Consider the following 12108-nt stretch of genomic DNA (forward strand, 5'->3'; position numbering starts at 1 on the left):
GATGTCTTTGCTTTTTTTGGCTCTCCTTTCTGAAAGAAGCCAGTAGTGTTAGGTTAATTAGTACAGAACTCAAAGATTCATCGGCAGTTGGAGTTAAACTCCTTCAGAAACCCAGCAAGAATATCACACTCAGTCACTGTAGTGTTGCTCTTTGTTATAATTGGGAACTTATGACAACAAGCGCTGTGGATTGATTGATAGTAAAAACCCAGCTAAACAAATCCCCAGTCACTAATACTGAACTGGTTCCTTGTTTAGCGGGATGTGCTAGTGTGAGTCTGTTGGCATTCCAAGGCCCTCCTCGCCATATGGCAGAATAGAGGGAAAGACGAGGGAAGGGAAAAGAACATTTATTAAGCCTCTGATTGTACTCCGGATCCTGGACTAGATAATTTACACACTTTATTCCATTTTTACCCTCACAAGGACTTAGGAGTTTTGTTTTTTTTTTTAAATTTTACAAATGAGGAAACAGAGTCCCTGAGAGGTTGACTGGATAACCCAGTGTCACGCCATCAGCTGGTAAGAAAGCAAGACAGGGGTTTTACACCAGATTTGACAAGCACAATACAGTGGGGGTTAGAGAATCTGTCCTAGATGACTGTGTCACTTTATCCCAATAATTTCTCCCTGAGCAAGTCTCTTAGCCTCCCTGCTTCCTGGTGTCCACATCTGTTAAGTGAGAAGATGGTAAGGGAACAGAGCATCATGAAGGTATGAACTGGAGTGGGCGAGGACTGAGGGAGACTAAGGGGCTCTTTTGCCTTGCCTGCCCCCATACTCAGTTCCCACCAGTTGTTGGTATTTGGAAATACAGAAGCCGGGTTTTCAAAAGGAGTTTCTTTTGTGATATGGCTGTGTGTGTGTGTGTGTGTGTGTGTGTGTGTGTGTGAAATATTGATTTTTAATTGTTTACAAAAAACTCACCAAAAATGTAAAATGTCATTGAACCCAAACAAAATCCCTTATCACTCTGGTGGTCCGAGTCAGACACTTCATATGTCCTAGACTAGCCTTTTCCATGATAGAAAATCATATGTTTTGTGGCCCCAAGGCATCTTTAGTTTTTCATTATTGAAAAGCCTTTATTAAGTGGCTGCTGCGCTAGGCAACGGTGTTAGGGTGAAGACTATGATAATAAACAGAACTTCTTAACCTCTTAGTCCTTAGGCATCGTGGGGAAGATGAACTTGAAAATAAACACCAGGACCCCAGTACAGAGGTTATGAAATGCCTTGGAGACATGGGGCCGGCTTGGATGGAATCATTTTGAGATGAAGGCCAAGCTTCCTTAAAGCTGCCTCCCATCCTTCTGCTTTTCCTTTAGGTGCTCGGGGCACCTCTCCTTCTGCCTAATCCAGGGGCACCCACAGCCCTTCCTAAACTCCACCTTCCAAAGACTCATCTTTTAAACACAGCTGCATCCCCCTAAGTCTTATTCAGCCAGCAGGATTGGTCCTGGATGAAAACTGGGCAACCTCATTGCTTTCCTTCCCTCATTGCTTCCCTTAACCTAAAGCTAATCCAATTTAAGCTGCCATTGTGTGTGTGTGTGTGTAAGTTAGGGAAACAAATGTTTCATTGTATACTCAGTTTTTAGGATATGCCACATCCTTGAATCAGCCTCACTTAAGCAAAGTGTTTAGGTTTTTAATCATCTGCATGGAGGACTTTGGAGGTCAGCGGAGTCTGTGGCTGGACTAGCTTTTGTGACCATCACCCTCACGTTGGGAATAGCCAGGCTCTGGGGTGAGGAGAGTTCCTGGCACAGGCTGTTGTCCAACAGTAAGGTCACCCTTTCTACTAGGTGACCCACAGACAGAGTACACAGAGAAGGCCCTCTTTAATGAGGTATTTTTATATCCCTAGAGGAGGGAGCTCCAAGGGAAGAGATGCTGAATATCTGTGTGGTTTTTATAAGAAGCAGCTTTTACCTCTTCTTTTTCTGTGCAACATCCTGCAGTGCTTGGGGGGACATTTGCTGAGAACATTCTTAAAATAGAGGCATGGAAACCAATCTGTCAGGTAGAAGTGTGCAGGCGGCGAAACCCTGGTTACCGTGACACCAAGCTGGCATGTGAATTATCTTGTCCCACCAGACTGATCCTGGCTGGGGGTGGGGGGCGGGGCAGAGTGTTGTGGGAGGGGCTGAGTGACCCTGCTTGCTGGGCCCGGAGCCTAGCACGAAGACCCTTCAGGCCCCTTGTCCTTGACGGCTGCTGTTTCTTTGGTTCTAGGCATCTGGAAGACAACCAGGTCAGCGTCATTGAGAGAGGCGCCTTCCAGGATTTGAAGCAGCTGGAGCGATTGTAAGTATAATACAACCTCCTTTCTTGAAAAGTCATCTTTTTTTTTTTTTTTTTTTTTTTTTGGTAAATTGACTTCATTGCGACCTTGCCAAAAAAAAAGTCTCCAATGCTTAATGAAATGTTTGCTCTTTTATTTAAAGCATATTAGATACATGTTAAAGAGACACGGAGATCCTTTCAAACTCTTTCTCTTTATTTTATTTTATTTATTTTTTTAAACTCCTTTTCTTTAAAAGATGCTAGAATTGGCATCTGGGATTTATTTTTCTTCTTCCCAGGCTTGAGCTGTTGCTGTCGATATCTGTACATGGCGCTGGTCCTTGCCCAAGCCTCTTCCCTTTTGCAGAGGGTGGAAGCCAGCAGTGGGTTTTGCTGTCATGGAGGCCAGTGTTGGAGACTCGCTATTTCACTGCCCCCTCCTCCCAGAGCCGCCCCCGCCCCTCACGGGAGAGCAAGGATGGGAGAGTGGGCAGGACCTTCAGTGTGCCTGCATCTCCTCTGAGCATCAGCCTGTCAGGAAGCCCACATGTTTCCACAAGAGAATGTAGTGCCAGGGTTTAAAAATAGGTTCTATTCTATCAGAGGGAGAGACGAAGACAGTGGGGATGGAGATGGATGGAGCCTCCATTTGTTGTGATGATTAATGCTTTTGCAGAAAACTCTTGGGTCACTCGGATGGGGCTGCTGCTTAGATGGTTAAGTGGGTAGCTTCACCTTTCCTCAGTTAATCACATCTGGCAGCTCATAACATCTGGATATTTGCTTCCTGCCCTCTAAGTGGGGCCTGTCCCCAAGAGCACTTAGTCATACTGGTGGGCGGTTCTCTTCCACGTTTCCCTCTGCGTCCTGGTTGGCCTGACATTTCAGCCTCTTTCTCCTGCAGTTGGGGTGCAGGGCTGCCACAACTCACTGCTCCAGCAGCCTCCCTAGAAGGATCCTGCTCGAGTTACCTGTCCTGTCACCAAATCTCGTCTACAGAGGCGGGCGTGGGTCAGGTGGAGGGCCTGCCACCAATGTGTTGGCTTTGTCATCTGCCACCTTTTCCCTTGGACTCATTGCATCTGGGGCGACACGGGTATTATCCAGCAGAACCCGGTACTGCCCCTGCTTTGTGTGAACCCTCTCCTTTATTGCTCTCCATCTGGGTCAAAGGTCAGCGTATGTATCTGTTGTTGGTTTAAAAATATGACATTTATTTCTTATAAAGGAAAAGAGTTCTAAAAATAGTGAATGCTGCCTCTGTTTATGCTTACATTTTTAAGTTGCTTGAAACCTAAATTCTCCTTATTTAGACTAAGGGAAAAAGATAAAAGTATTTGTTGAACCTGGTTCTTTTTGTATGAGGTTGTAAACGTTTCTGTGGAAGAATAAATATACAGTTCTTTGTGAAAAGGCCACATCTTGCTTAGTCTTCTGATTAGAGAGGTAAATAAACTCCTAATTTGTTCATTTCATGATTGTGGGGAGGGAATTAATTGATCATTGAGTACCTTGGACATGCTTGGAACTATGCCGACGTTTTGTATGCTATCTGTTGTTTTATCCCCACTAAATTCCTATGAGGTGTTATTATCCTCATTTTGCAGATGAAGAAACGGAGGCCCAGGGAATTGAAGCCAAAGAATTGTCAGGGGTGGGGGGTCGGGAGCCAAGATTCAAAGCCACATCTGTCTGACATCAAAGCCCACGGCCTTTCAAATTTCTGTGCTGCGGACATTAGATGAAGTGTGATCTTTAGCAATGGCCCTGCAAATAGCCTCTCACATACCCACTTAGCTCCGGGGAATATCAGCAAAATATTCTGGCAAAAAGGCGCTTTTCTTTGGGTTGGTGAACACAGCAGAAATCCCATGCATGTCTGCCGGACCCAGCGGCTTGCAGTCGCAGGGTAAACCTGGCTGTTTCTCCACTTTTGTGTAATAGGAGGCAAACGCTCACTGCTTTACTAGATAAACCCTCAGCTCTCACGGCTGAATACAGAAGTTGACTTCTCGTTCATATCCAACCCAGGAAGGGTGTTCTTGGTGGCTGGGCCTCTCTCCTCCAAGGGGAGACTCAAGAACACAGGCTCCTTTCACTCCTTGGCTCTGCCATCTTTAAACAGTGGCTACCAAGGAGCCAATGTGTGTCTGAACCAAACCACTGGAAGGGAAAACATCATGAAGGATTGCACATGGGAGGTTTCTAGGGGCCGGACCTGGAAAGAGTGTATATGACTTCCACTGTTACATATCTTGGATTAGGAATTGTTCACATGGCCACAGTATGCTGCAGAAGAGGCTGGGAAAGGTAGTCAGGGTGTATGCCCAGGAAGTAGAGGACACAGAATGAGCAAACAGGTAACCTGTCTCTGATTTACACTGCAAGTGATTTAAAGAAGTACTTGGGCAGGAAGGAGAATGAAAGCGTAGGTGGCTGGACCAGTATGCACGGTTGGATGGGCCCCCTTAGTTAAGGCTTTCCAGTGTCAACAAGAGAGGGTGTGTGTGACATTATCCTGACGTGTTAATCTGGTGTTGCTTATCCGTTGTGTCCCCAAACAGAGAGCTATAGAATGGGAAAACTGAATGTATCTGCGGCTAACAGCTGAAGAAGTAGATGGCCGATGGTGTCATCTGTAGCTCCCGCTCCTGACTTACCTTACTGGTATCTCTATATTTGGTAGTAGATTTATCTTTATCGATCATACTCTGAAATAGAGCCTGGAAATTATATAGGTTTTGATAATTCATTTCTGAAGTATTGATTTTCATTATGAATGGCCTTTATTCATTTGATCTCTTGAGCCTTCCTGGGAAAGGGGAGAGAAATCTGTCCCTCAGGTCTCCAGTCAGAGTTCTCCATTATTCCATGAAATGGCCTCTGCTGCAGATTAAGTTGCGTGCCTCTCCTCACATACAACAGTGATTGTCCTTATCATGCTGTCTGTTAATTCCCTATTTGCCTATTGTCTCTCTCCAAAACCACCAGTATGTTGAAGTCAGAAATCATGTTTCATTGGGTCTTAATCTCAAAGCTTTGCACAAGGCATGATAATAAGTACTTGTGGAATACTTATCAAATACTTGGGTTTTTGTTCTATACTAATGGCTCTAAACTGGAACCAATTCCCCCCACCTCCCACCTAGGGGACACTTGGCAATGTCTCGAGATATTCTTGGTTGTTGACAACAGGAATATGCTGCTGGTATATAATGGGTAGAGGTCAGGAATGCTGCTGAAGCACAGGACATCCTACAATGCACAGGACAGCTCCCACAACAGAAAATTACCAGGTTCAGTGTTAACAGTGCTGAGGTTGAGAAATTCTGCTCTTTACCTACTATGTATCGGATGGTATTATAGACACTTGACATATGCTATCTCATTTAATCCATACAACAATTTTTCAAAGTTAGAATTACTGTGTCCTTGATGTGACAATATATAATTCAAAACATTGGCTTTAAAGTATTGTTGCTAAGTGTGTTTCCCCTACATCTAATTTAGCTACATCTCACTTTTGGTTTCTGAAGAGTAGACAGGATAGAGGACCAAGTTAAATGAAACTAAGAGGAACAAGTAAATCCTATAGATGGAACAATCTACGTGACAACTGCCTTGGTCTCTTCAAAAATGTCATGAATGAGATGGGAGCTGACTGTTGTAGATTAAAAGACACTTAAGATAGAAACAGTAGCAAAAAGTTGGGAGGGTCAATGGAATATAAGTGTTCTAAGATCTTTGAATTGTCCAGGAAGTGATAATAGCATAAAAGCTTATTGCCTTATTAAATCAAGGATGCATGTTGCAACTTATAGGATAACCTCTAAAAAGAACAGTTTAAACAACATAATAACCTAATAGAGGGAGCAAGGACATAGAATGATACAAAGAAAAATACGGTTAATTCAAATAAGGGATAAAGGAAAGAAAAAGAAACATTGAACAAATGAGACAAAGAGAAAACAAATAGTAAGATGATGATCTTAAACACAAAAATATCATAATTATTGTGTATGTAAATGGATTAATCCTCCACTTAAGAGATGGAGTGGATAAAAAACAAACAATAATTATATGCTTCTTAAGAAGACAAACATCAAACAAGAAGATAGAGAAAAATTGAAAGTAAAAGGATGGAAAAGATACCATGAAAATACTAACCAAAAGAAGAATGCTGTGGCTTTATTAATACTACATAAAATAGACTTTTATTTTTTTAAGATTATTTATTTGAGAGAGAGAGAGCACACAAAACTAGTGAAAGAATTAGAACTAGTGTGAGTGGAAGACCAAAGGGAGAGGGAGAAGCAGGCTCCCTGCTGAGCAGAGAGCCCCAGTGTGGAGCTCAATCCCACGACACTGGGATTATGACCTGAGCTGAAGGCAGATGCTTAATTGCCTGAGTGACCTAGGTACCAAGTCTATCATAAAATAAACTTAAAAAAATTATTGGAGAGAAAGAGGGCTTTTTCAAAATGACAAAGGAATAAATACACCAGAAAGGAATCTGTATTTGTATGTGTAAAAATATAGCCTAGTGATACATAAAGCAAATATTGACAGAATTAGGAGGATAGACAAGTTTACATTCATAGTTAAGATACTGTTCTTATAATTAATGGGATAAAGAGATATAATCATTAGTAACAATCTGGAGTATTATAATATTAGTAACAATATGAAATACTATTAGTAACAATATGGAACAATATGACAAAGTTTGCAAACCTGACCTAATTGGTACTTAGAAAATACTGCAACCAGAAAAATGTAGAATAAACATTTTTTTCAAGCGGGTATGAAACTTTTATTAAGCACGGGTCTACAAAGCAGGTCTCAAAAATATCAAATGGTTGAAATAATATGGCATATTTTCTCCAGCCACAGCAGAAATATTCAAGTCTATAAGAAAACAATAACTAGAAAATTGCAAAATATTTGGAAATTGAGTAATATACTTCAAAGTAACATCTGAATCAAAGAACATATCATAGGGGAAATTGGAAGATATATTTTCTGAATGTTAATAAACATACAACATATCACAATGTGTCAATTGCAGCCAAAGACATGCTCAGAAAATGGATAGAAGGGGTATATGCACCCAAATGTTTATAACAGCAATGTCCACAATAGCCAAACTATGGAAAGAACCTAGATGTCCATAAACAGATGATTGGATTAAGAAGATGTGAGATATATATATAGATAGATAGATAGATATAATGGAATACTATGCAGCCATCAAAAGAAATGAAATCTTGCCATTTGCAATGACCTGGATGGAACTAGAGGGTATTGTGCTAAGTGAAATAAGTCAATCAGAGAAAGACAATTATCATATGATCTCCCTGATATGAGGAATTTGAGAGGCAATGTGGGGGGCTTGGGGGGGTAGGGAAGGAAAAAATGAAACAAGATGGGATTGGGAGGGAGATAAACCATAAGAGACTCTTAATCTCAAAAAACAAATTGAGGGTTGCTGGGGTGTGGGGGGTAAGGGATAGGGTGGCTGGGTTATAGACATTGGGGAGGGTATGTGCTATGGTGAGTGTGAGACCTGTGAAGTGTGTAAGCCTAACGATTCACAGACCTGTACCCCTGGGGCAAATAATACATTATATGTTAATTAAAAAAAAAGAAAATGGATAGCCTTTAAGTTACATCATTCAATTTATGACATATGTATGCTATCATATATTTTAAAAGAAATAAGGATAAATTTTTTTCTTTTTCTTTTTTATTATGTTCATTTAGCCAACATATAATACATCATTAGTTTTCGATGTAGTGTTCAAGTATTCATTAGTTGCCTGTAACACCCAGTGTTCTTCAACACTTGTGCTCTCCTTAATACCCATCACCCAGATAAAATCTTGATGAAAGTATCCATCTCAAGAAACTAGAAAAAGAACAAAGTAAAAGGAAGAAATCAGGATGAGCAGAAGTATATGAACTAGAATCATATATATAATGTTTAAGAACTCTGAAAAGCCAAACTTTCATTCTTGACACAATAAAATCACAAAAACTAGCAAGACTGATCAGAAAACAAAAAAGAAAGAAGACCAAATTGCCTATATGAAGGATAAAAAGGAGAACATATCTACGAATTTTACAGATTAAAGTGATAATAAGAGTAGATTTTGAAGAATGTTAGTTCAGTGATTTTAAAGATTAAGTGGAATTGAAAACTGAAGCAAGGAGGGATAGAAAGTCTATATAGTCCTATATCTATGAAAGAAATTAAATCTTTAATTAAAATGTTCCACCTAACAATCAAGACTCAGATGGCTTCACTAGTGAATTCTACCAAAGTTTTAAGGAATAAATAATATCAACATAAATTCATTCTATAAAAAGAATAGATGTTTGTCATTTGGACAATATAATTTTCTTTTTCTCCCAACCAGAGAGTGGGAGATTCTTGTGTGACTGCCAAGCAGGGCACTGGCTACTTGAGCTCTATGGTCATGATCAGCGGGACTCAGGCCGAGGTTGGGCATTACAGGGTCTCAGCTCCTACCAGGGAGAGGAAAGTCCCCCAGGCCTGTGAGGCAGTGGCCAACAGGATCGGGGGTGGGGGCAGTCCTGCTGAGGCCAGAGCAGGTGGCGGGGTAGATAATATAATTTTTATAGCAAAATCCAACAAGAACATTTCAAGAAAAATTATAAACCAACATATTCCATGAATATTTATATGAACTTCCTAACAAAATATTAGCAAAGTGAATCTAGTAGTGTATGAAAAAGACATATACAACCAAGTTTGGATTATTGAAAGAAGACCAGGTTGGCTTAATATTTGAAAAGCCTTTCCCAAATTAAAAAATGCTGAACAACTAGGGTAGCAAAACCAAAGACATAGGCAACATCTATAATAAAATGGTTGACACAGTATCTTAATAAACCTCTGCATTCCCAATAAAAGTAGGCAGGAAAAACAACTGGTGGTTACAAGACTGTTGTGTTATCTCATCTGTGTGGGACAAAGCAGAGGGAAGCCAACTGAAATTCTTATGACTCTGAGAACAGGAGATGGCTTAAATAACCAATATGTACTCATTGGAAAACACAGTGGCCAACCTGAGAAAAGCTGCCAAAAATGGAAGGGAGTTGGATTAGCTCCAATTCATGGTAAGTACAAAGGAACCATGATGTGATAATGACTGCTAGTACTTGGAGTATTCCAGGCCCTATAGATTCTTCAAACTAACAAAAACAGGGCTCTTTTTCAAAGAAAGGGCTAGCATTGATAAGAAACTCCTGAGTGTAGTAGATCAGAACAGGAACAATAGTAGAAATGAAAAGAGAACTTCTTGATGAAAGTGTTAGAAATCACCAGAAGAGTTAGGTTTTAGAAACTCCAAGGCCATGTTTTTCATTAGTTTGTGCAAAAAAACAAAGACTGAACTCTAGACTCTTGAAGCTAAAAAAGCTATCACTTCCCACCCCTCCCTCATAAAACTATAGGAATTTCTTTCATTTAAGAAATAAGCAACCAAAAAGATTATGGTTGAAGCACATACAAAATGTTTTTTCACAAGAAAAATAAAAAAGAGTAAGAAGTATAATAGCCCTTCTAGAAACAATGAAAACATGCAAGGAAGAGGTATCCACAAAACAGATGAAAACTGTAAATAGTTCAAAACTAGCCACATAAATTTAAGGTCTTATAAACTATAAAAGTACAACATAAATTTGAATTTTAAAAACTTGGAAATTAGCTGACTAGAGAAAAATGGAATGTGAAAGGAGGGACAAAGAACTCAGGGAACAGTTTTGAAATAAAAGAACTAATTTCAAAATAAATACTGTCAATTCTGAAGAAGGATGAACTTGGAAGAATCACACTATCCAATTTCAAGACCCACTATAAAGCTACAGTAATCAAGACAGTATGGCATTGGTAAAATAACAGACATGAATTAACAGAACAGAAAAAAAAAAGGCAATGGATCTATTGAAATACAGTTAACTGACTTGACAAAAGTGCAAAGACAATTCGATGGAGAAAGAATAGTCTTTTCAGCAGATAGTCCTGGGACAATTGGATGTTCATATGCAGAAAATTGAACCTAGGCACAAAACTTACATCTTACACAGAATTTAATTCAAAGTGGATCATAGACCTGAATATGAAATGTAGAACTATTAAACTTCTGAGACAAGGAAAAAAAAAGTACATGACCTTAGTTTTGGGGATGCATTTCTCAACATAACAAAAACATGATCCACAAAAGAAAAAAAAATGATCAGTTGAACTTTATTGAAATTAAAAACTTCTGCTCCACAAAGGACACTGTTAGGAGAATGAAAAGTCACAGACTGGAAGAAAATTTTTGCAAAATGCTTACCTGATTTGCATATAAAATATATGAAGAGCTTTAAAAATTTGACAGCAAGAAAACCCCCCTACCCTACAAAGAGAAAGAAACAGGCAAAAGATTTAAACAAGTACTGTACCAAAAGAGATATATATATATATATATATATATATATAAAATAAGCATATGAAAAATTCTCAATATCACTTCTTATTAGGATAATACAAGTTAAACAACAATGAAGTAGCATTGTCCCCTTTCATTACAATGGCTGAAATACTAAAGACTGATAATACTAATTGCTGGTAAGAAGGTAGAGTAACAGGAACTCTCATTTGTTGCTGCTGGAAATTCAAAATGCTATAATCACTTTAGAAGACAGTTTTGCAGTTTCTTACAAAGCTAAACACTGTCATATCTTGCAGTCCAGTTCAGTGGTTAGGGGTTCAGGGAAGAAGAGGGGATGGAAGGTTGAATAGGTGAAGCCATGGGGGTGGAGGGGTTATGGATGGCGAAATTATGCTGTATGATACTGAAATAGTGGATATATGACATTTGCATTGATAAAATCCATATAATTTTTTTATTAACATAAAATATATTATTTGTCTCAGGGGTAAAGTTCTGTGATTCTTCAGTCTTAACAATTCATAGCACTCACGATAGCACATACTCTCCCCAGTGTCCATCACCCCACCACCTCATTCCTCCCACCCCCCTCCACTCTAGCAACCCTCATTTTGTTTCCTGAGACTGAAAGTCTTTTAAGGTTTGTCTCCCTCTCTGGTTTCATCTTGTTTCAGTTTTCCCTCCCTTCCCCTGTGATCCTCTCTCTTGTTTCTCAAATTCCTCAAATCAGTGAGATCATATGATAATTGTCACTCTCTAATTAACTTATCACATGCACCCCAATGTTTATAACAGCATTGTCTGCAGTAGCCAAACTATGGAAAGAGCCTAGATGTCCATCAATAGATGAATGGATAAAGAAGATCTGGTGTGTGTGTGTGTGTGTGTGTGTGTGTGTGTGTGTGTGTATATATATATATATATATATATATATATATATACACAATGGAATATTATGCAACCATCAAAAATGATATCTTGCCATTTGCAATGGCGTGGATGGGATTAGAGGGTAAAACGCATAGAATTTTATAACATACAGAGTGAACATTAATGCATGAACATTTCTTTTAAAAAAAGATTTTATTTATTTATCTGAGAGAGAGAAAGAATGAGAGGGAGAAAACATGAGAGTGGGGAGAGTCAGAGGGAGAAGCAGACTCCCCACTGAGCAGAGAGCCTGACATGGGACTCAATCCTGGGACTCTGGGATCATGACCTGAGCCAAAGGTAGACACCCAACCAACTTAGCCACCCAGGCACCATGCATGAGCATTTCTAAAAATTATTTAGAAAATTGGAGGATCCCAAGATGGAATACAGACAGTGATGAATGTATGAGTCAACCTCCTGAAGGT

The 12108-nt window shown here is 39.5% G+C and overlaps 1 protein-coding gene across 1 annotated transcript in view; it reads left to right on the forward strand.

Moving 5' to 3' along the window:
- Positions 1 to 12108, forward strand: part of SLIT3 (slit guidance ligand 3) — a 597630-nt gene that overhangs the window by 49846 nt on the left and 535676 nt on the right. Inside the window, exon 3 of the mRNA XM_080803857.1 lies at positions 2238 to 2309. Within this exon, the coding sequence (XP_080659983.1) occupies positions 2238 to 2309 (72 nt within the window). The remainder of the gene's footprint in view (positions 1 to 2237; positions 2310 to 12108) is intronic.

Source organism: Martes martes (assembly GCF_963455335.1).
Source record: "Martes martes genome assembly, chromosome: 5".
In the NCBI taxonomy this organism is placed as follows: domain Eukaryota; kingdom Metazoa; phylum Chordata; class Mammalia; order Carnivora; family Mustelidae; genus Martes; species Martes martes.